Source organism: Hibiscus syriacus, unplaced genomic scaffold (assembly GCF_006381635.1).
Source record: "Hibiscus syriacus cultivar Baekdansim isolate YM2019G1 unplaced genomic scaffold, ASM638163v2 tig00110819_pilon, whole genome shotgun sequence".
Classification (NCBI taxonomy): domain Eukaryota; kingdom Viridiplantae; phylum Streptophyta; class Magnoliopsida; order Malvales; family Malvaceae; genus Hibiscus; species Hibiscus syriacus.
The window spans coordinates 702,094-728,003 of record NW_024062875.1 but is presented as its reverse complement, the minus strand read 5'-3'; the positions used below and the strand labels follow the sequence as shown (position 1 = coordinate 728,003).

General features: G+C 32.3%; 2 protein-coding genes and 1 pseudogene across 2 annotated transcripts; 1 reads left to right on the top strand and 2 right to left on the bottom strand.

Annotated features, from left to right (window-relative positions):
* Nucleotides 1-1,592: 1,592 nt before the first annotated feature.
* On the bottom strand, nt 1,593-8,977 carry LOC120142061 (annotated as a pseudogene).
* LOC120142058 (E3 ubiquitin-protein ligase PUB24-like) lies at nt 5,157-14,919 on the top strand. Its single transcript, XM_039156817.1, has 3 exons — nt 5,157-5,167; nt 8,800-8,803; nt 13,680-14,919. The coding sequence occupies exon 3, from the start codon at nt 13,690-13,692 to the stop codon at nt 14,911-14,913; it is 1,224 nt and encodes a 407-aa protein (XP_039012748.1). The 5' UTR covers nt 5,157-5,167; nt 8,800-8,803; nt 13,680-13,689; the 3' UTR covers nt 14,914-14,919.
* A 4,498-nt stretch (nt 14,920-19,417) lies between these two features.
* On the bottom strand, nt 19,418-20,681 carry LOC120142059 (E3 ubiquitin-protein ligase PUB22-like). Its single transcript, XM_039156818.1, has one exon. It carries the CDS (start codon nt 20,670-20,672, stop codon nt 19,425-19,427), a length of 1,248 nt encoding a protein of 415 aa, XP_039012749.1. The 5' UTR covers nt 20,673-20,681; the 3' UTR covers nt 19,418-19,424.
* Between the last annotated feature and the right edge of the window lie 5,229 nt (nt 20,682-25,910).

Below are 25,910 nucleotides of genomic sequence, written 5' to 3'. Positions count from 1 at the left end.
TTAGAGTATGTCTCTTTTGTGGCAGATGCGCTAAACATTGACACTTCTGGAATTCTGGCGCTCGAAGAACTGCACACCAATCTGGTTTCACGAGGCATAAAAGTAAGCTCAACGATCGAGATGGTAATCTTTATACCTATCCCTAGAACTACATAATTTTTAAGATATAATCTTTTTCCAAAGTTAGCAATTGTAAATTTGAGGTGGCAAGTGATCCACAAGCTAAAGCTATCGAAACTTGTGGAGAAAATTGGAGCCGATTGCATTTTCCTCACTGTTGCTGAAGCTGTGGACGCATGCTTGGCTTCTAAATTAGCAATCAACAACGCCAACTTCTTAATGGCTTCCTACCATCCAATACTAGTTCTTTTTTAATTGCTGTTTAATCAAGAACTTCAAGAAATTGAATACATGTTTGTCCACATACTCTTTAATATAGTCTCCTGTGCTCCTAATACAGTTACAGAACTCGAATATTTAGATTATTAACCATCGTATACTTTGAAGTGTTAATAAATATATTGTACACAATAACTTTGGATAATGTTAGATAAATCCTAACTTCAATTAACACATTCAAAGTTGGTTTATATACCTCGGATACTTGAATTTATATAATATCTACACGTAACCAATATAGAATAATACACATATACATATACACATCGTGTATCAAACAATCCAATTTCATTCACCTAATTAAAACTTTACAAAACACACCGTAAAATCGCGACGTTTGTAAAAAAAAGTCACTAAATACATAGTCAATACCGGCGTTTTTTGGAAAACACCACTATATACGTAGTCAATATCGGCGTTTTACATTCACAAATGCCACTATATGACATAACATTTAGCTGTGTTTTGGGAACAAACGCCACTATATGTCAGAACATTTAGCGGCGTTTTTGGGATAAAACACCATAAAAGAAAAGATAAATAGCGGCGTTTGTAAAAAACGCTGCTAAATATCATAACCTTTAATGGTGCTTGTAAATAAAACTCCGCTAAAAAACATATCCTTTAGCGGCGTTTTTCGTTCACAAACGGTGCTACCTTTTGTAGCGTTTGTTTCAGCGGCGCTTTTTGCAGCGTTTGTTTTTGCGCCACAAAGGTTTAACGACGCTTAAAAACGCCGCTATATAATTGAGAAAACACCGCTAAAAACCTGTTTTGCTGTAGTGATTGCACGGGAAGATATATGTGGTGGAGTAGGGAGTAATTACATACCTCTTATTTTTTTTTAAAAATTTATTAAATTTAGTTTAATGTAATAAAAAAGGGGGAAAAAGGAAATTTACATCTCATTCTTTTAAAAGAATTGAGTACAAAATTTTAGATTCTAATTTTTTATTTTTTTTATCCGTCCATGATTTATTAAACACAATCTTAATTTTTTATTTTGATTATGTTAAAGTGATTTACAAAATAATTTTACAAAATAATATCTATTCTAAATACTATATAATATTGTATAATGATATGGTTCACTAACATTATAAATACCCCTTTTATTTTTATGACTTTAAACATTTTCTATATTTTCTTAAAAAGTCTCTTGGGTGAGAGAAAAATAAAAATAAAAAAGCATATTCAAAATAGTTATATTTCATTATCTTTCATCATACTAAAATTATAATAGCAAATCGAAATACATTCATTCCTTATTATTATATGCCATGCATAGGCTAATCAGTACACACGTATACACAACATTTTTATTGTAGATAATTAAGTTGATTTTAAGCAAAAGGAGCATTTTAGTAAGGTCTTTGGCCGCGGATATTGCCTGGAGGAGCATAGTTGCAACCAATGAACGTTCCACCATTGTTGCACCTCACCTTAGCACATCCAAGACGAACCGAGTTACGCCAAACCACTTGTGTGTAATGCCCGCGAACCTTGCCTGATGCACAGCTGTTGGAATTGTAATCATAGTCGGCCCTCTCATTAACCTACAATCTCACGGCATCAGTGCCCGATAGATCACCGCTGTTGATAATGCTCAATCCCACATAGAGTTGGAAATACTAGTGGGAATGGTATTTAAGGTTCACATTCTCCATTCCCTTGTTGAGTGATAGAGAACAAGGCATGGTAATATGTGTCTTTGACACATCCTCGCGAATACTATCTTTTTTAAAAAAATTCATAAGGATTTTTTCTCCGAAAGATTAAATGAAAAATGTGAAAGATTCATCTGATATTTATAGGCTACTGAGACTGTTAAAGTTCGAATATTTCAGATGATAATAACTGATTATTAGTTGTCTGAAATTAAATAAATTAAATTGTTATTTTCCTAAATTAAATAAGAATTTAAGATGTATCTGGACTGATTTCAAGCTTTGTTCATGGGAGAGACAAACTGTTAATATCAGGAGTTACAGGAGTTATCTGATTTAATTTCAGGAGTTATAACTGTTTAATTTTTATGCAATGAACATGGACTCTTTTTTGAGCCAGATTCATCAAGAGGAGTTACAAAAGGGTATAAATTCATAATTAAAATCAAATTTAATTTGATTTTCTTGTTGGACGAATTTACCCTTACTTCTAGCCTATAAATAGAGAGCTGAATTGAGCTTCTCAACTTATACTCTCAACATTCACAATTCACTCTCAAAGTGTTTTCTGCAATAGTTAAAGTGTAATACCACCAGCAGTCCACTCCGGTTTCGGGTGTACGAAATTCGGAGCGACCGTGTTAACCTCGGGGGACGGTCCGCATACTGTAGCGATTACACACATCGGGGCGAATTCGTTTCTAAGACAGTGGTTCTACCACGAAACGGTTTACGAATCTATTCCTTTTACATTATTGTTTATCTTTCCTGTCAGTGCTAACAGTCTCGTTTTGCAGCAGTCTATTTTACCAACAATTTAGAAACGAATTCAAATATTGTTGCAAAACTCATTCGAGCAACTAATGAAGAAGTTGTTGAACTTGATTGAGAATACTGATGGTGTTCAGAAATATTCGTGAATTTCAAAATGGTTGAAAGCAAATGAGAAGTCTCATTGGCAGGCTGGAAAAATTCGTAAGTTACAAAGATGCTATTATTAAAGGTAATAATATTATATCCTTTAAAATTAAGTATTTGTTTCCTAGTTTCAATTTAATGTTATAATGTTCTTTAAAGCAATGGAAATAATTACTTACGTTTTTTGGTATTTGAATTGCAAATATGATTTAATAGGTTTCATGGGGCCATTAATTGGTGCAATGAAATAAATCTTTCTTATTAAATGGTTTTTTAAAGAAAGTTTTAAACCATTTTAAATGGTTAATTAAAGCCAGAATGTTTGGAATTACAATTTGGTGGTAAAGAATAAAAATTAGTATACGTTTATTGTTTCAATAAACGTTAAAATGGTGGTTATTATAATTATGAAATTATTTATTTTATAATTATTTATTTAGCTGTTATGATTTACGAGATTAGTGAAGAACCATGAATAATGAAACGTTTGATTAAAATCAAATGCATGAGGTTTGATTTTAAAAATAAATATAGTTGTAACTTATGGCATTAAATACATTTCATGGTTTCTTCGGTTGTTATGGTCTCAATGAAAATGCTTTGTAATGGTTGATGTGAAGAAACCGAAACCATATTTATTATTTTGGTGAAAGAAGCTATTTTATATTTTAATGCATAATAATGCATGAGATTAATGCATATTAATGGAATGAAAACAGTTGATATGGATTGTTTTGAAACTTATATGCTATAATCAAGGAGTGACATTATTATAATGTTATGAACATTGACATTTCGGTATGAGAGATAATGTATGTATGTTATTTGGTTCATGTGAAAATATGAAATCATTTATTCCCATGTGGGGGGTAATATTATACAGTTCCTGAAAACTGAGGTGAAATAATTGCAAATATTTGTTGCCATACTAATCATTTCCTTTGAGAAATATGTTAAGACATGGGACATGTGTAATTTTTGGAGAAGTATGGAGCTGGTGGAGCTGAAATGAGAAGATTCTCCAAAATCAAATAGTTGTTAAATTTGATTTGATTTCCACAATCTCTTGAAGATAAGATACCAAAATCCTAAAGATAAGGATCTTGTCACTAATAATAAATTATTTTAATTATTGTTAGTAAATTAATTTCGTGACTAACCATGTATATTCTTCATTTGACTTCAGAAGATACAAAAGAGATGTTGGTTCAGATGAAGTGATTGTCACGATGGATTTTGGGATCATGCTAATTAAAAATGATGATGCAAAGAATGAAGTTGTATGCATGGTGAACAAGTCTATTTGGAATTGTGATTCTACATGCGAGGTCAGATTATTTATACTTTTTGCATGTTAATTCATGCCTTTTAAATACATGAATTAGATTGTATGAGCCTTTAAGATAGTCTTTAAAACTCAGTGGATACTATGAAATGAGATAAAAACCACTATTAAGACTATGGTAGTACTATTAAGGCTAAGGTGGTAGTGTGAGCCCAAAAATATATATGCTTAATAAAATACTATTGTGAGTAAAAGTATCAAACATAATTCTTTAAAGAGATCTTATTTAAAGAAAGAGAAAATTCATAAATGATTTATTGGAAAGTAGTGTGATGAGTATGAAAGTGCATGTCTAGGATTGGTTCTATGAAGACTTGGTACTTAAGCGTGCCTAGTGCACCACCTCTCTTTCATAAAAACCTACCTGGTGCATTGTTCATTACTATGCTCACTATTCCAATACTATGACAAGATAAAAACTCTTAAACTTAGTGCATAAGTTAAAAGAGTGGAGATTAATTTGGTTGAGTGGAATACCAAATTTAGTCATAGTAAATAAAATATATGATGATCTCTTTAAGGCTAATACGTTGAATATCATGAATGAGAATATGCTAGACACTATTGCTACGAAAAGTGTGTTGTAGCTATTAAATCTCTTTAAGTGATTTTCCTAATTAGTGGAAAGAAAAGAGATTATCTATTTCATAATTTGTGCTAAAATCTCTTGTTTTAAACTTGAGATCATTTTTCCTGATGCTAGGAAAAAAATTGAAATTCATTTTGAATGAGGAAAAGTCATAAAGAATTTCATATTGGTTTATGCATTTTAATCTTAATGATTTGTAACTTCTCAAAACTTTGAGAATATATTTATGTGTAAACAAAACTTGAGTTTGTTAAAATATAGTTTTATGGCTAAAACTCATAACAAACTTTACTCTAGTATGATTGAGTATTTGTTTACACGTTTTACAAGACACTTATAGATATCCTAAAATGTTAGAAATGTGAGGGTGTCTTAAAATGTAGATTAAATGCATAAGCTTAAATAGAAAATATTCTATCAACTTCTTCTAGTATTCCTGCTAGGTCTTCTCAAGAAATTGATTTCGAGACTAGAAGAAGTAAAAGGCTATTTGGACCAAATTTTATCACTTCCTTTATTTCTGAGATAAATGATTTAGACTCTCTTTCTGATCATATAGCTTAAATATTATAAGAGGATCCTAAAAGGATATAAGATCTATCGATACTAGTTCTAGAAAAGCTCTATTAATGATGAACTAGAATCGATAATGTCTAATCATACTTGAGAATTAGTTTACTTGCCTAGAGGATTTAAACCAATCTGTAACAAATGAATCTTCCAGAAGAAAATAAGACCAGATGGTTTGATCCAATGGTATAAGGCAAGGCTAGTTGTCAAAGGGTTCACTCAAAAGTTTGTTTTAGACTACTTTGATCATTACTCTCCCGTTATGAACATCTCAATGATCCGTGCATTATTTGCACTTGTCTTCATTCATAAGTTGCGAGTACATCAAATAGATGTTAAGACTGCATTTTTGAAAGGAGATCTAGATGAGGAGATCTATATGAGAACAATGGTACAAGAAATTTCATAAAACTATACTTAGTTTTGGTTTTGTTGTGAATGGTTCGGATGCTTGCGTGTATTCGAGGATGTTTGATACTGATTACGTCATCGTAAGTTTTGTATGTTGATGACATGTTGATTTTCAGTTCTAACATTGATTCCATTAACAAAACATACGGTTTCTTGTCCACTAAATTTGAGATGATGGATCTAGGAGAAGTTGATGTAATCTTAGGAGTCAAAATTACTGGAAAGGGATTTTCTTTATGTCAAGCACACTATCTTGAGAAAGTGTTAAAGAAATTTGACAGTTTTGATGTCGTCCTTGTTCGAACTCTTATGACACTAGCATATATCTCTTTAAGAATAAAGGAAGTAGCGTTTCCCAAACAGAATATGCTAAATTAATCGGAATTTTAATGTTCTTAAAGAACTATACTCGGCCTGATATTGCTTATGCTGTGAGTAGACTAAGTAGATATACTCATAATCCGAGTGGTGAACATTGGATTGTTCTTAGACGCATACTGAAGTATCTTAAGTGTACTTTGGATTGGAAACTTGAGTTTGTTGGCTATCCTGCGGTACTAAAAGGATATTATGATGCCAACTGGGTTTCTGATAATGATGAGGTAAGCTCTACGAGTGGGTATGTTTTTACTTTAGATGGAGCATCAATCTTGTGAAAATCATCAAAGAAGACATGTATTGCTCGTTCTACCATGGAGTCAGAGTTTATAGCTCTTGACCTAGCTGAACAAGAAGCCGAGTGGCTTATAAGCTTGTTAGCAAATATTCCGTTGTAGGGAAGACCGACTCCTCCGATTTCATTATTGTGTGATTCACAAACTATGATATGTGTGGCTAAGAACCAAGCTTACAATGGTAAGAAAAGACACATTCGCATAAGACATGAATCAGTTAGACACTTAATAAAGAATGGAGTGCTCTCTTTAGAGTATGTGAAGTCGGAAATGAACCTAGCAGATCCTTGGTCCTAGATTCGTTGAGGGGGATGGGCCTAAAGCCCATTGGTTGAGGAATTCATGGTGGATACACAACATAGTTATCTAAGTTCCACGTGGTCAAACGAAATCATGGAAAGACTCATAGTGCACATTCCTACTGCCTATCCCTATGATGAATAATGTGCATGCCCAGGATGAGCTTAATTGCTCTTAATAAATTCATAGCCCATGCTTTGGGTGGTCTTAGTGAGAAAGACTTGATGAATTTACCGATTTTGGTTGAATATATATTCTTAATAAGTTCATAACCCAAAGTTGAGTGGGTAGTTCTAATCGCGAAGGACTAGATGAACTTACCGCTTGAGAGGATGAGTTTTATTAAACTCTTAATGAATTCAAACCCAAGAGTTTGGGAGTTCCTAGTGAGAATGACATATTGAATGGGAGTTCCTGGTGAGAAGGACATATTGAATTCACCAAACTATGAGGTTGAATATTTATTCTTAATGATTTCTTAGCCCAGAGTTTGGGTGGTTCATTAATAATGAACTTGAAGAAAGTCATCATACCCTTTGTGAGGTTGAGCTTTTATAAAAGCTCTTAATTATTTCATATCCCTATTAAGAGTGGTTTATATCGAGTTGATGAAATAACCTATGTAAGTGAGAAGGGTTAGTCGCCTTCTATGAAATATGTTGGGTCATTTTCTAGCACACTTACTAAAATCCTGAGGTAAGATAGCCAAATCTATACTTTTGTATATATATATCTTACACATCGATGACTCAGGTGGATGAAGGGGTCAGTTGTGTGTTATGAGTTTACCCCCATCTTAGAAAGTTCCAGACTAGTTTCACTTATCTAAGAGAAGGATTGCTCATCATCATTATATACTAGTTCCAGATACGTTCACTAGTGCTTAAGCAACTAATCTCGCTATTGCTCTTCTGGAAAGATTGTTTTCGAGTTTTAGAAGAATTCTTTCGCATTAGTGGGGGAATGTTGATAATGCTCAATCCCACATAGAGTTGGAAATACTAGTGGGAATGGTATTTAAGGTTCACATTCTCCATTCCCTTGTTGAGTGATAGAGAACAAGGCATGGTAATATGTGTCTTTGACACATCCTCGCGAATACTATCTTTTTAGAGAAAATTCATAAGGAATTTTTCTCCGAAAGATTAAATGAAAAATGTGAAAGATTCATCTGATATTTATAGGCTACTGAGACTGTTAAAGTTCGAATATTTCAGATGATAATAACTGATTATTAGTTGTCTGAAATTAAATAAATTAAACTGTTATTTTCCTAAATTAAATCAGAATTTAAGATGTATCTGGACTGATTTCAAGCTTTGTTCATGGGAGAGACAAACTGTTAATATCAGGAGTTACAGGAGTTATCTGATTTAATTTCAGGATTTATAACTGTTTAATTTTTATGCAATGAACATGGACTCTTTTTTGAGCCAGATTCATCAAGAGGAGTTATAAAAGGGTTTAAATTCATAATTAAAATCAAATTTAATTTGATTTTCTTGTTAGACGAATTTACCCTTACTTCTAGCCTATAAATAGAGAGCTGAATTGAGCTTCTCAACTTATACTCTCAACATTTACAATTCACTCTCAAAGTGTTTTATGCAATTGTTGAAGTGCAATACCACAAGCAGTCCACTCCGGTTTCGGGTGTACGAAATTCGGAGCGACCGTGTTAACCTCGGGGGACGGTCCGCCTACTGTAGCGATTACACACATCGGGGCGAATTCGTTTCTAAGGCAGTGGTTCTACCACGACACGGTTTACGAATCTGTTCCTTTTACATTATTGTTTATCTTTCCTGTCAGTGCTAACAGTCTCGTTTTGCAGTAGTCTATTTTACCAACCGCTGCTCCAGGCAAGGTTTTCACCTTAAGGTCCACCAGAGTGCACAAGGTTGCAGTCACGAATGCGTTGATTAGCATAGTTTCGTGCATAATTAGGCACGGTGTTGTCCCAAGTCATAGGGCCAATGCCGACGGCTGCTCGAGCTCTGTTGTGAGCGTTGAGGTAGTCTTGTGGTGAGTTTTGGGCGTGGGAAAAAGGAAGCACCAAGGCTAAGGCCACGAGACAAGTAAGAGCTAGAAATGGAAACTCCATTCGAGATTATTACAATGAAGATAAATTGAAGTGAATTTAATGTGTTTTGATGGATGTATTTATATAGACTGTATTTTGGCAGTTGAATGTTGAAACTAGCTTACATTTCAACAATTCTTCTTTTACGTTTTTAAGTTTTCCATGGAATAAAATCAATGACGTTTATAGTTGTTGGCTTCAAGTAATTCATTGTTTAAAGCAACTAATTAAATTATACTAAAATATACTCATCGGCTACACTTTACAAAACCAAATTAAATTATTAATTCATCCGACCTTATATGAAAGTGCTCCAGATCAAATTCAGAATCTTCTCAATCGGGACATTGAAGGACCTCCTTATCACAGGCTTAATCTTGTTTAACCTTTGGTTTTAAGTTCTCTTTACTTCTCAAAAAAAATTAATTCATCATATAGTATAGCATAATTAATATAATGATTCAATTATATTATATATATATATATCTTAATTTATTATTAATTCTCAATCCCTAACTAATTATACTCATATGAGGATAACATTATGTGTCTAAGTTGATTTATACTCATTCATAAATATTCTCAATTACTTAGCCTAGTTAAACTGTTATCATATGATGCCATCTTATTGATAGAACCAATTTTAATATTCTATTTTAACCTAACAAAAAATCAACTAATTTATCCAAACGTAATTGGTTTCTGAATTTAATTTTTAAATAAAATGAGATTATTATTATTATTTTCCTCCATCATTTTCACTGGAAAAACAACATTAATTTATTACCATTACGACCGGCCTTTTTTATAAAATATATGTAGCGTGAAACCTTATTTTCCAATAGTTGATAATGCAGATAAAATTAATTATATTTTATTATATATATATAACTAGCATAAATTATGAATTTATATCTTGATAATACAGGGTTTGATTTTATCTATTAAAAATCTAATTATCAAGCATTTATTTTAATCTTTATAAAAAAATTTGAAGGTAATTCTTGTGAATTTGTAGGGAAAAAAAACTAAAAGACATTGTCTCAGAGATGTCGCCATGCCAATTATAAAATTTTACTCTTTTCCGAACAAGAACACAACTTATTTTGCTAGAAAAAAAATTAATCGGTCCGGATGGAACTTGAATAATTATTTATTAGGTGTAATGTCAAAAATACTCTTAACGTTTAGTTGAATATCACTTTGATTTTTATATGCTAAAAACTTTGATCCAATGTTTTATTTTGAGGAGGTTAAGGAAGAACTTTTTGTGGGGTTTGTCTGAAGGGGGTAAAAAGGTTGGTAAGATGAAATGGAGGAGAATTTGCTTACCTAAAAAGAAAGGGGGCGCTGGAATTGTGAATCTAAAATTGGTGTAAGCGATATGCGTCAGAAAAAGATGCAGTATGGAGAAGGGTTATTCGAGCAAAATATAGAGATTGTATGCAAGAATGAAAATTAAAGCCTATGGAGTTGAAGGATGCCTCGCGATGGTTCTTTTAGATGGTGAGTGGGTAATGGATGTTCGGTTCTTTTTTGGGAAAACTCTTGGTGTGATTCGGCCCCTTTAAATGCGCTTCTATTCTAGGTTGTATCGAGTAGCAAATTTTAAAGGAAGGGTGCTAAATGAAGTAGCAATCAATAATAGTCTCAAAAGCGTTAATTGGCAGGATCTTTTCAGCGGGCCATTACTGGATAGGGAAAATGCGACCTTGAAGAAGTTAATTGTGAAAGATGCTGAAATGGGTTGAGGTAGGATGTGGAGGATCAAATTGTGTGGATCCACGACAAAGTAGGTGTGTTTTCTGTAAAGAAACTATCAAATTTGCTAGTCAATAGTACTATTGAGGAACCAGATTTTAAGTATATTATATATGAAAATTGAAAGTTCCACCTCTAGTTCAAAGCTTTCTTTGATTGCTGATTTTGAATCGTATACCGACAAAAGAATCTTTGTCAGCTATATGAATTGAAATGGAACCTACAACGTATAGTTGTCCATGATGTGGTGGGGGTCCGGGGAATTCAGACCATCTTTTTGTCGCTTGCAGGCGAGCACAATAAGTATGGTCTAAAGTTTTCCAGTGGCGGAGTGTAGTTTGCCGAATATAGCCATAGTCATGGAACTGTGGAAGTTTGCATAAATAATCTGTTATTGGGCTCGCAGAAATTTATGGTTCATTACAATAGCAACGGTGTTATGGATAATGTGGCTATCAAGAAATAAAACAATTTTTTTATGGAAAAACGTTATTCTAAGAAGATATGTTTCAGCTCGTTGAGTTACGATCAATGATTTTGAAGAAGAGGTAGAGTAGGAGAAACATTGGTGGCTTAACTCGAAGCAATGTCAACCGGCAACAAAATATTCAATGTAGTCGAAGGGTGAATGGTCACCACCAAAAGAAGTGTGGTTCGAGTTCAATGTTGACGTACTTTTAAAGAAAGTGTTGGCGGGTGTGGAGGAGTGTTGAGGGAACATAAGAGATTTGTGCTATGTTTTCCGGCCCGGTCATTGCAAATTGCTCAAATCATGCAAAGCTACTTGCAATAAAACTAGCAATGGAAATGGAGGTTGAATTGAAGAAAATCACTACTTTTAGAGTGGAGGTGGAGTTGGATTCGCAAGTTGTATTATCATGGGTGAATAATCCTAAGTTGAGGCCATGAATGTTCGGTAACTTTTTCAGAGATTTTGGCAATATAATAAATCGAATGGGAAAGGTTCAATTTAGTTTTGTGTGTCCTCGGTGCAACAATACAACGTATTTTCTAACAAAGGACGGAATAAGGAAAGTGACCATGCATTGAGCGTGACATTGATTTCTCGAGAGGTTTCATTAGTGGATGGTCATGTTCTATCGAGTTGGTTTTTTTGGAAAGGATTGAGTATGATCAGGCCGATGTTCGAACTCAGGTAAAATTCTGGAGAGACAATTGGATGAAAGAATTGGTATCTCCTTGAATTGTTTGGTATTTCTAGCTATCTTTGCACCATTTTTGCTTGAACCTTTAGACTGGGAAGTAACTGATGAAAAAAACTCAGCAAGCTAAATCCTATCCCCATTGAAACCTTGATTCTTCTTTTTCAAACTCTAGCAAAAACTGCAATTTTGCTTTTAGAGATGTCATCAATTTCTTTAGACAAGAACAAGGAAGCAAGATTCTTGACTTCAAGATTTGAACCGACAATGCAGTGTTCCAAATGTTGAAGAACAACTTGAGCAATGCGATCTCTATTTCCACCTGCATGTGGACCTCCCTTTCAGATGAATATTGCCCATCCGAAGGCTATACCACAACCGCTATTATCCCCATGGCCGGAATCCTTTTTCCAAAAGTTATTATTCTTCGCTATGAAATCTTCACTGAATCATGTATGTGTGATGCTTTCCCGTGAGATTATCTTGATAATCAACACCATTGTCACCCTTATTCATCCTTTCAAATTCAGCCTTTTTTACATGCCTTTTCTGAACTAATTGCTGAACCAAAACTTGCCAACTCCATGAAATCTAGCTGTCATTTTCTTCGCTCATTTTACATAATCTTTGAGAATATCAATTCAAAGTTTGACCTACAATAATTGAAAACACAAGAATAACATTACATGCCCAAGAAATTGGCAAGTATATTCACACTTGCTATTATTATATATGTGCGAGAAAAATCAACATCTCTTAATCTTTCATAATATTTACATATTCAATCAATAAAAAGAATATATACTTTGACCGGGAATCTTAATTATAAATTTTTATGTAAAACTTGAAAACCCAAATATTTTATTTTGAAATTTCAGGTTCAAATTTCAATAAATATAAATTTAACTTAGATTTATTTTAATAATTATTTTTTTATATATTACACTTTATTAAAAAAAATAAACATTAAAAATATCTAAATAACAGATCATCCAAAGTTCAAGTCATGATAAATCATAATTCTCAAATGACTTCCATAATCAATAAATTAATCATCATGTGAATGATAATTTTAGTACATTGAAGATTCAAGTACATAAACAAATAAATTAAATCAGATTAGGGTAAGAAAAGGTTTTACCCACAGCTAAACCTGTAGTAGGCAATTTACACGTTTGGGTAGACTATAACATTAAAGGGTGAAGGTGGCTCTGAAAAAAAGAGTTTGAATTCCACGCATCTTGCTTGCCAGTTGCCAGTATTATTATGGGTTCGGTTTGGTCTGCATTCTTTCCCCCAAATTCCATTCCAAGTCGGCAAGTCGTGCTCCCATTATCCTCTCTTTTGGCCAAATAATAAAATACCATCATCTAAGAAATTTTGCAATTTGCTAAAAAAAAAAGTTAACCCCAATCTCACAAAAGGAAGAAAATTACTTACCCACTCTTTTTAACCGAGTGGTTAAAGTAGTGAACCCTTTCGACCCACCATTGTCTTTGAACCACTAAATAACTTCCAAGTGGCGGTCCAATAGCAGTTGGAAGAAATCCCATACCACATGTGATTTGCATTGTTTCTCATGTGTTGACCATTCAAAAACCCTTATATAGAAACTACGACTGGTAAAAGTATAACAAGTAGTAGAAGAAGAAAAAGCATGGAAGACAACACTTTTTTGAATATACTTTGGAACTATTCCTTGTTATATATAAATATAAGCCACTTTCTCTTACCATTTTGGCTTTAAAACATTAGTTTTTTTTTTCAAGTCTCTTGCAAATTTAATCTTCGAATTTGAGCTTTATACCAATGGATGACATTGAAATTCCACAATATTTCATTTGCCCCATATCGCTACAAATCATGAAAGACCCTGTAACGGCAGTTACAGGCATTACCTACGACAGAGAGAGCATAGAGAAATGGCTGAAGACGTCCAAGGACATCACTTGCCCTGTAACAAAGCAGGTTTTGCCGTCCGGTTCCGATTTAACGCCAAACCACACGCTCCGGCGGTTGATTCAGGCTTGGTGTACGGCGAATGCGGGCGACGGTGGTGTCGATAAGGTTCTGACGCCGCCAAAATCTCCTCTCTGTAAGACTCATTTTCTTCAACTCGTTCGTGAATTCGAGGTTCCTGGGTTGTATGTAAATGCTTTGAACAAAATGGAAGTCTTGGCAAAGGACATTGAAAGGAACAACAAGTCTATGGAGGAAGCTGGAGTTGCCAAAGCTGTGATTCTGTTGTTGTTAAGATGCTACAAAGAGAGTAAAACCGTGGGTGTTGAACAAGCTCTGAGGATTTTTTGTCTTATTTGGACACCATCTAGTGAAATCAAGGATTTTTTGAATGAAAATCACCACTTCATCGACTGTTTAACATGGATTCTGGAGATTGAGATCGAGAATCACGTCGTTATCAAGACACTCGCAGTGCAGACATTGAAGCGGGTGATCGAGGCTGCCAACACGAGGTTGTTGGAAAAATTGAAGCCTGAATTCGTTAAACAAATGTTAAGGATACTAAAACTGCAAATCTCTCAACAAGCGACCAAATCCGCCTTGCAAATTTTGATCCAGATATGTATTTTGGGAAGAAACAAATCGAAGATTGTCGAGTCCAACACCATCTTCGAGGTCATCGAATTAGAACTCGATAAACCCGAAAAGAACATATCCGAACTGATCTTCAACCTTTTGGCACATCTATGTTCATGCGCCGAAGGTAGAGCCGAGTTTCTTCGACATGCAGGAAGCATAGCCATGGTGGCTAAAAGGATCCTAAGAGTTTCCCCGGCGACAGATGATCAAGCGGTTTGCATACTTTCATTCATCTCAAAAAATGCAGCAACCAAAGAAGTGCTTTTGGAGATGTTGAGGGTTGGGGCAGTGACAAAGCTTTGCATGGTAATTCAAGCAGATTGTCCTATATATCTGAAACAGAAAGCCAGAGGGGTACTTAGATTGCATTCTAATTTGTGGAGTGATTCTCCCTGTATCGCTGTTTATCTATTAACCAGGTACCAAAGGTAACCTTGGGGTCAAATGTATAAAAATTACTGCAGTTTATAGTAAAAAAAAATCAGTGATTGATGATTATAGTCATATCGATAAACATCAATATCAATTAACGACCCGTCTGAAAAGTTATCATGTAATTAGATTTTAATATGATTGAGTGTAATTATATAATTATAACATGTTTAGAGGTGAACAAAATCTGATTTGAAAAATTAACTTAATTCTACTCAAATTTTATACATTCAATCTGACTAAAAAAATTCAAATGAAGTTTGAACGATGAAATATGATTCGTCAATTCGACTAATTCGAACTTATTTATGTAGACTAACTTGAATATTCACTCCTAACTTCTCGTACCCCTAATTTTTCAGTCATTTTAAGTCCAAATTTCAGTCACGTCCTCTAATACTATAGAATATATATATATATATATATATATATATATATATATAACTTTAATTTCTATTTTTAACAATGAATGTATTATGTTTATAATTTAAGTATCTTAAGTTTGCATTTTAGTAAATTTATTTTTTACTATATATTTTTTTGAAAATTCTTTCTTTTCATCATTTTTCGATGCTTTCATACTTCCGTTGATACTTTCTCTCTCAAAATACATTCTTTAGAAAATAAAATTATAAATATATTTTATAATTTTAGACAACATTTGATTTATTGAATGGCATTGCAATATGGAAAAAATGAAGAAATGTATATATATGTATATCTTATATAGTTAGAAAAAGTCGTTAAATTAGATCAATTTATACTATAACATTATAAATAATATTATAAACATTTATAATTAAATTTGAACAGAAACTCAAAATTTTGATTTGACTAAACTTGAATTTCATAAGTTCAATTTGATATAAATTCGATTAGACAATTAATCTTTAAAAATGTTAAAAGAAGAGGGGGCATAACATTGCTTTTTATTTCCCTAATAAATATTCTATATGAGACTGCAACATATTCAAGAAATCTTCTTCTTCTTCAAACTTCTAAATCTTCTCTCTTGTATTTTCTTTTCGTCGAATGATTTGATTACAGATCTTGTGTCCACTAATATCATCAAATGAAAATTAATTGTGACAATGAAGAAAAATCCAAATCCAAATAAATCTCCTAAACCCAATCAAATTTGTTTTTGTGTCCGGTGGCTATTCTTAATTGACCGTCAATCAAATCTATTTTATAAACAATTTCGGTTGAATGATTCGTGTGTATAATAAAGATTTGATGCGATTGATAAGCATGTTCACTCAACTTTATCCTTTTTAATCCGATTACATTATAAAATACGAATGTAAACGCAATACCAATACAATATGAATATATAAATACTTATATAATATAACGATTGAATTTTAATTTTATTGGTATTATCGTTATTGTAATAATTTTAAAGTTATTAGTTTGAGTATTTTAATTTAATTCTAAATACGAGGAAGGCACAGTCTAACAACATATAAAATATATGAATATTATATAAATATATAAAAAATGATTAATTAATTGACAAAAGTTTTTTTAAAAATATTAATTGTTAATAATTAAAACAATTTAACATTGAAAATAAATCGAATTTCAAACCCATCAATGTCCAAGTGACTTGGCAAGTGATTTGCTTTTATTATTATTGGTCGTTGTTTTTCGTATTAATATTACTTCTGGAATTCGGAACTAAATTAATCAATTGTTGTTTGTTTACTTATTTTTTTAACGAATTTAATATTAATACAAAAAGAACCTAAAATATATTAATAATTATATTTTTAAGGAATTACAATAACAATTAATTTTTAAAAATAATTTAGTGTGATTACAATATAATATTTATTCCAAATATTTTTAAATTATTGATAATATATATACACTCTGTAGAAACAACTACATAAATTTGGGTCCACTAAGGATGACAAACATTCCTTTTTACCACTAAGATGATTCAATAACTTCAATTATAATTAATTATTAAAAATATAATTAAAATTATTATCGAATTAGAATTTCATCAGTAAAATAAAATAAAATAAAATAAATGATTAATTAACTATGATTGGGCCTTACAAATTTAGAAAGACTGAAATATTTGAATGTATGTATTGGGATTTGAGGATGAACAACCCCAAGCCCAATGCGTACACCAATGTCGCCTTAAACACCCTGAGCTTGGCCGATAGAACTTACAATAACTAAATTTGTTCATCTGTTATAAGTCTTATAATAATATTTAATATATTATATACTTTTATGGAATTTGATAATATTAATTTTTAGATTTATGTTTCATTTTATTGGGTATTGTATTTAATATTCTATTTTAATTATTTATTATTATTTCATTTTTTACTGGAAGCCGTTAGTTTTATTAAATAGAAGAAATATCCAGAATTACAATAAAGATTTACAATCATAATCATAAATTAAAACATAATTAGAACATTTTTCTATAAGCATTAACACAAGAAAACTAACAACTCAAGATCGTACAAGGACCATATAAGGAAAAAGATAAAAATCCAACCAAATAACTCGAACAAAAAATAGATACAAGCAGATCTGACTACATCGACAAACAAACCACAAAAGATGATCAAACTACTGAAAGATCACTAAAAAATCGTAAATCAAAGTCGAGAGACGTGAGAAAACTATCCACAAATGCAACCGCGTATCCAAATCCAATCCGAGAGTCTAAAACAGAGAATATCAATATGATAACAAATAAACGTCGTTTTGATCTGTAGAAATAATGTTGAATCTAATCCTGAAAAAGAGATAAACGAAAAAATGACCAAACGACTGACAAAAAGATAGAACGTACCAAACATCATAGGATAAAGTGTCACAAAAATAAATAAATAAAAAACATGCTATGAAAATAAAATTACTAGAAACTAAAAAAATAAACATGTAATATAATAAACTAAAGAAAAAAATAAATATCGATAACTAACACTAAAATTGATAGAGCCGCCGACCAAACCAAGATAAAAAGAAAGAGAAGTGAGCGACGTACGTGAGGATTATCATTTCGTTTTTATGTTTAAGAAGAATAATAGTATTGTATAGAATTAAGGTGAATACCGATTAACGACATATCAATATTTATTTCAGCATTTATTTTAACTCGCTATCCTGAACACATACAATAAGTTAGTTCAACAGTAATTTTATATAGTAAAATTTTAGATAAATTATCCTATTAATTATTAAATTATAATGTCGGTTCTATTCTAATTAGTGTGTTAAAAGTTACAATTAAACTATTAAAATTTTATTTTATTTCAATAAAATCATGTATCATTAAATTAGTAATGACAAAACTGATGTGGCGGTTTTAAATTTTCATATTAAAATATTTAGTTCATCATTTTTACACATTTAATCAATGTAGTCATAATTTAAAAATAATTCAATAAAGCTAACTTTTAATATACAAATCAATTCAATCTGATTCTTAGTTTAATTATAAATAATTTAATTAATTTAACTCTCCGATAATATGGTGACATGTATCATCATCTTGTTTATAAAAATTAAAAAAAAAGTATATAGATGAGTTTGGGGATTGAACTTGAGACTTGAAACAAGCAACACTTAATCACCTCGCCAAGTTAAATAATTGTTACATTGTAACAACCTAGTTTTAAAGTCAACGAATGAGAGTTAACTTGAGATAACTTTAGGCGGGAGTGAGAGTAATTTTGACCTCTGAGGTACATTGAACCTCGTTCGGGTGAGAATTAGACCTTGGGCCTAGAAAGAGTAAGAAAATTCGTGCCCGGACGAAAACCGGTTACGACAATGGGAAGGATGAAGGCTTTCTCCACTCACTTTTTTCTCCCTACATTCCCTTTGTCTCCTTCTCCCTTTCCTTTGAACCAAACTCTTATATAGGTAATTGTGGTTAGAATATCAGCTCAAAGAAGGAAAGAAAGCATTTCATTCATTCTATAGCTTCAAAATGAGTTTTATGTCACTCTTTTTGAAGGCGAGAGATCAAGGGAGATTTTACGTAGGGTTTAGGCTTCATGGCTAGGTTAGGAGAGTGTTAGAATATTTAAATGTTTCTAAATTAGTTCTTAGCATGTCTTATCTTTTAGATTGATTACATTTCTGTTTTAATGTTATTTGATTAACAAAAGAGCAATGAGAGCCCTCTAAACCTAAAGGTAAAAAAATTGGTGAAAATTGAGCAAGAATCCTCCTTTCATAATTTTGGGTAAAGATAATATATCTCTAATTCTTTATAGCATCATGGGTATCATAAAAATATGTCTCGTGATATAATGTGACACGAAAAAGAAACACGTACAACATTTTTTCTTTCCTATTTTCATAAAGAAAAATAATAAAAGTTATTTTCAAAGAACAATTAAAAATTCTCATGGTATTTCATGCCTATTAAAATTGTATAATTCCAACATTAATTGCATGGAGGGATCTGCTTTAATTTCACCCCATGCCTGTTTCAATCTATCTACAAAAATGAGAAAAGAGCATCAATCTCAAGAAGAAGATGGATAAGAAGACAACAAATGAGAAGGAATACAAGCATGGTTCCTCCAAACCCTAGCGTGCAATTTCAGTATCTCCCTTGCTTTCTCCTTGGTCTTATAAGTACTATCAAGTTGAAGCACCAAACAAAGTTTCGCCACCACACCAACCTGCAACATCTCCTGAAGTACCCTAGATGTTGCCGAAAACCTGCAAATCGATAATAGAATCCTCACTGCCCTCTCGCTCCCCGCATGTGAAACCCTAAATATTTTCTTTGACACCATTGCTAGCCCCGCCCCGTGGTTCAAGAACTCCGCCCTCCCTTCTGCGCAACCGCACAGTTGATCAAGGACTACCAATGCGAGCTCGGAAGTTCTCTTGTCGGAGCTTTGGAGGAGAAGCTCGACAATGACGAACACGGCTCCTCCTTCAACGGCCTTGATCCTGTTTCTTCCCCAGGGACAAAGCTCCACCAGGAGTTTCAATGCCGCCTTGGAGGCTTGTAGTGAGATCTGGTCTCGCAATGTGCGTACGATTTCCGCAAAGAATTCGGGTCTGAGGCTGATCAAATGGATTGGATCCGCCACTTCAAAAACTTCCTTCAACAGCATCGTGGCGTATGCACGAGATTGGTAGCTACCCTTTTTCAGAATTATCAGTAAAGACTCTACAAATCCATTATCACTGCTAACGATACTCTTTAGACAGCTTCCGGATACCTTGATATGATAAAGAATGCTCAACGCTTCGTCGCCAGCTTTTATAACTTCAGACCCTTCGTTGCTCTCGATTTCAAGTAACAACGAAGAATCGTAACTCTTGATGATGGATACCAGGAATTCAACAGCACCAGCGGCTTCCAAGCAGCTTCTATTTCTTTCGCTTTCAAGTGTGATTGATCTTAGAATTTTAAGGCATCGGACTTGCATCTCCGGGAACTTGTTCGCATCTTGAATGAGCTTGACGATCTGGGTCTTGTTGATCGGAGGTTTCGGTGTCGGGATTCTTTCGATTCCATGGGAAGCATTAAGAGTGCACCACGCTTGGATCAAGCGACGAAGAGTGTGGTTTGGGGTTAGATCTAACTCGTGTAAAACTTGTTTCGTTACGGGACATACCATGTTCTTGAATGAAAACAACCATTGCTCTATACTCTCTCTGTCGTACGTTATCCCAGTAGAGATGGTAACAGGATCTCTCATTAGTTGGAGCGAAATTGGACAAAGAAAATGAGAAGGGATCTCAATTTCATCCATAACTTTTGGTGTAATTACTAAATCTAAAGTGATTCTATAGGTAAAAACAAACAAAAACTAGCTTTTTCTGAAACTATATATGGAAATAAGGGAGGGGGAAATAGCTGGTGAGGAAGAAAGTAGAGAGAAACCTTTTATACATATAGACTTAAGAGGGAAGGGAAGGCAATGAACAAATGCAAGCTGTTCAAGGTCAACACACGCAAAATTAGAAAGGGGCCATTTCCAAGGCTTTGGAAGAAGAAAACACTACTTCCCGGGAATTTAAAAAATGGGAAAGACTTTCTTTTGTGAAATGCATTAAATGGGGGAAGCTTTGGGACAAGCGTCGGTGTTGCAATGGCCTTATTGCTGCTTTGACTTTCTCTATTAAACTAAGACTCTTTTTTTTCTTAAAGTTCTTTTGGTGTGGATGATGATTCATGAATGTTGCATGGACAACTCCTCATGTGGCTCGTGGATCTCTCCGGTCTCCACGCATATCGGCTGTTCCAACAACTCCATTAATTTGTACTTTTCAAGTTTATTTTGTTGTTTGATGCATCTTTTACTGAGGAGGATGAAGTCAATTGAAAATGATTGAGTGGCTACGTCCTTTTTACTTGCAAGTTTTAGTTTTCAGCTAAAAATTGGAATGCATGATGATAAATTATTAACTTCCACAAAGATTGTTATATTATTAAATTTTGTGTGTCTTTATTAGTAATATATTTTAGTCCCAAAATTTTTTGCCACCCTCCCAATCACCAGTTGACTCTATCCCTGCATATATTTATTTAAGATTTGAGTTTTATTTTTAAAAATTTATCAAAAGTCTACTCTTTACAATACGTAACATACGGAACTCCAAGATGTAGATATAGCTTTAAGTATAAAAAAAATCCAAAAATCTTATTCCTTTCATGAGAAGAAGTCTACGGTTGCTGGCATAATTAAGCAATACATGTATCTGAATATAAAGGATACATATAAGCATTGCAGTAAAGATGTAGATCTCAATATAGAAGCAAGGCTGTCATTTTCGTGGACTTTATCCAAAGTGCATGAATGACAGAAAGCAAGTGTCCAAGTTCAACGGTCGGAGGGTTTTGTACTCTGGTTTTGTAAGATAAATAAATTGTAAGGCTAAGATGTGAAACAAATATAACCCAAATCAAGCGCAATCCAACCGACTACAGTAATTAAATGTACAATAGTTCTTTTTATAAATATTAAACTTGAGCATATCGTCTACTCGACTGCTTAGGTACTCATTGTTAAATAATTAAATTTTTTTCAAATATATATTATTTTACAATCATTTCTGAAATAAATATATATATAACCCCATAACAATAAATTTGGAGAAGGACAGCACAAGTTGCGGATATTGGGTCGAGGGGTGTGGGGGCGTTGGGGGTAGGGAGATGAGGAAATCAAGGGAGGTGGTCAAGCAGCCTGAGCTGTATATCTCGGGATCCATGATTCCGACAATTGATTATCGGGCAGTGCCGGCACCAGACATGACAATGTCCACCAATCACTTACTATTATAATTATAAAGGGATGAATCCTCGTTAAGACCATATCCATCACTCATCTCTACCATACAGCATCTCTATTTCTACTCTAAAGATAAAACAATAATTCATCTTTATCACTATCTCTACATTACCATCAACTCTACTTTATTCACAATATTTAACTATTATAATATTGATTTACAAATATAAAATAAAACATATACATTTCTAATAAATATCAAGATAAAAAGTATAAATAAAATATTCATAAATAAAATTACGAAAATACAAATAAATAAGAAAATTACAATTCATAATAATAATGAGAAAAAACATAAGTTACATAATTATATATTTTAATTCTCCGAATTAGAATATTCATTCCACAAATGCTCAATTAGTACATTTCGTAGAGCAAAATGAGTTGCATCTTTGATTTGTCTAAATCGGGTAAGGAATTCTTGAAATTGAGATCTCGTTCGTCCTCGATTATCATATTATGCATTATTATGCAAGCAATCATAATATCTTTCAAATAATTTATGCTCCAAAAATGAGTTGGATTTGTCACAATTGCAAATCGACTTTGAAGAACTCCAAATGCACGTTCGACATCCTTTCGACATGCTTCTTGTTTTGTCGCAAAAAAAAATTTGGGACCAATTGGCTCATGGATAGTTTGCATAAGAGTCGCCCATTCTTGTTTTTGAAGAACTCCAAATGTTGTTTGAGTTTTATTAGTATTTTTTATGTTTTTATGTTTGTTGTAGTTTTAATGTTTCAAAAAATTAGTATGTTTATTTATCTAATTTTAATGTATTTTTATCTATCTTGCAATTTAATCTACTTGAATTTATTATATTATGTTTAATTTTTATTTTATTGTGTAGAAATTACAATAAAAAAACATAGAATAAGAGAAAATAATGTAACAAAGAAAAGGAAAAGGAAATAACAAAAGAAAGTAAAAAAAATAACAAAATCAAAAAATCAAAAAAATAACATATATATATATATATATATATATATATATATGTTGCACTGCTACAGTGCAACGCCAGTTATATCGTGCAACTGTAGCTGTCGTCACAATCCAGAATTAAAGTGACGATGGGTTGGAGTTGAAATTCATCTCTTAAGTGGAGATTGCAGCCACTCAAGCGATGTACTGAAGTTGGTCTAATCATGCAATTATTATATTGTTTAATTTTGATTGTAGTCATTCGATTATATTAATTGTTACTTACGAGTAGGGATTATTATCGAGCGAGTTGAGTCGATCACGAGTTGGGTAGTGCTCGACTCGTGCTCGTTAAAAAAATTTATTGCTCGACTCGACTCGTTGCTCATTAAGCTCGTTAAAATTTTTCTCGACTCGTTGCTCGTTAAGCTCGAAGCTCATTGCTCGCCTCATTATTTGTTAAGCTCATCGAAATTTTTATCTTATTTTCTTAACCATAGGTAAAATATATTAATACTATATAAAAACTTAATATAAACATAAATCAATAAATTTAACCAAAAAAATTATCAAAGTAATTTTAAAGTCTAAACTCCAAAGTAACAATCCATAAATACATTAAAAATAATAAATAAGATTTTATTTTTGAGTGTATGAAATAATTTTTTAAGATAACTACTAAAAAGTTATATAAAAAATAATGAGTTGCTCGTGAATTTATCGAGTCGAGTTGGACTCTGCTTGACACAACTCGTTAAGGTTTCGAGTCGAGCTCGAGTTCGAGTCGAATCAATCCTAGTCGAGTTTTTATCGAGCTTTGACCGAGCAGAGTTCGAGTTGCTCACGAGCTGCTTAACTCATGAAGCTCCCCTACTTACGAGTTTTATTACTTTTCTTTCTCTTTTTTAGCTTTTTTTGTAAGATAAACGTTCAGCAAATAATAACATATTAAATGTTAAAGTCCAAACTTAAATTCACTCTTCTAAATACTTCGAAATTCATGAGTATGTGTAATGAACCTATAATTTATCAACAAAATTTGATTTGGATCACAATTCAGTCTTTATATTAAAATTTGAATTTGTTTTTGTTAATTATTTATTTTATAAATAGTTTCCATCATAAAATTTTATTTGCACTAACTCATTTTACCTCATCAATATATGAAAGACTACAGTAAAAAAATATTTCTAAATATGTAACTAATTAGTGTAACGTTTGGGTAGGGCCACTAAGTAGGCCAAAACTCTGCTGATCTTGGTCCATCTAACATGCTAACTACTTGGATCTTCTTTTTCTTTTTTCAGATCAAGCTAATTGGATCATATCCGATCAGTATGAGCCATCACTTTCACGCATGTCCATCATTATCAAGTTTGTTTAGAAATATGAATTTTAAAATTGAATGTTGATTTGATTTGTTATGTAAATAATAAAAATGAAATACATATATTATAAAGAGACGGATATTGATACAAAATAAAATATTTTAATATAAGAAATAAGGTACGAAATAAATATAAAATTTGATATGAAAATTAAACCAAACTACTAATTAACCGCAATTATAAAAATTACGAGTTGATTAACTTCACCATAAAGACTAAAAAAGACACGGACAAGTAGTTTAAATCCTACAACTTAAAGACGACACGAGTAAACCTAAAAAGAAAATGGATTTGGTAGGGGTAGGAGTAGGAATATTCCTAGATTCTGCTGGCTGCCCACCATTCTATCTAGTGGTGGAAATTCTTTCCCATCACTTAAAAAAAAAAAAAGCAACCCTTACCGATAGTGAATTCATAAATATTTTTAGGGTGAGTATATATATATATATATATTAATAATATAAATTTTTTATATTATAGACAAATAAAATTTTAGATTGAATACTAATAGTAAATGGATAATTAATATAAAAATATTTAAATTTTAAGATAAACACGTATATACTTTGAACAAACCTTGCATCTGTCATTGACACTTGTCTATCGTTGCTCTCTAAGATCAAATAAGGCATAATAGCGGGCAAGGAAGAAATACGAGTGAGATAATTTTTTTCTAAAAAAATTAACTTTGATATATTTTAGATAATTTTTATATTTTATTTTAATAATTTATTTTTATTCTATAATATAAAATTTTACGTCGGTTTGTGATAATGGGCTAAACATGAATCGCTCATTAAAGTTGTCTAAAGGGTAATAAAAGAAAGTCTCTTGGTTCAAGCCGACCGCAAACCCCATATTTGTGTGTCTCCGTTAATATTTTGTATACGTGGCCTCTTCTAATTCGCAGAATTGGACAATCTCAATCGTATTGCGATAGCCAATAAGTGAAAAGCCATGCATGCAAAAAGCAAAGGCATAGATTCAGATAGATTGTGTTATCCGTAATTTTGTTCCCTATCCATATTTATTGCTGATATTTTCCCGTTGCTGATTGATTTTTTAATTAATTATTGATATCTGATCTATTAATTAATTAATTTAAATTAAATTTTGTAGATGTTCATTATGGGGTAATCCTCGTAACTAAATTTGTTCCATTTGTAAGAGTTCAAACTCTAATCTTGTTTAAAAAAAATTCTAGATAAATATATAAAAAGACCTCTATCGGATAATTAATCTATCTAAAATCAGTAGAGGGCTCTCCGAGACAAGAGTGCTTTGAACTTGTGTGCACAGGGACGAAGGATGGTAATTTAGATTGCAGATTTGGATGTTAAAGTAATATTCATTGCAGGTTTAGAACAGATATAAACAATTACCATCG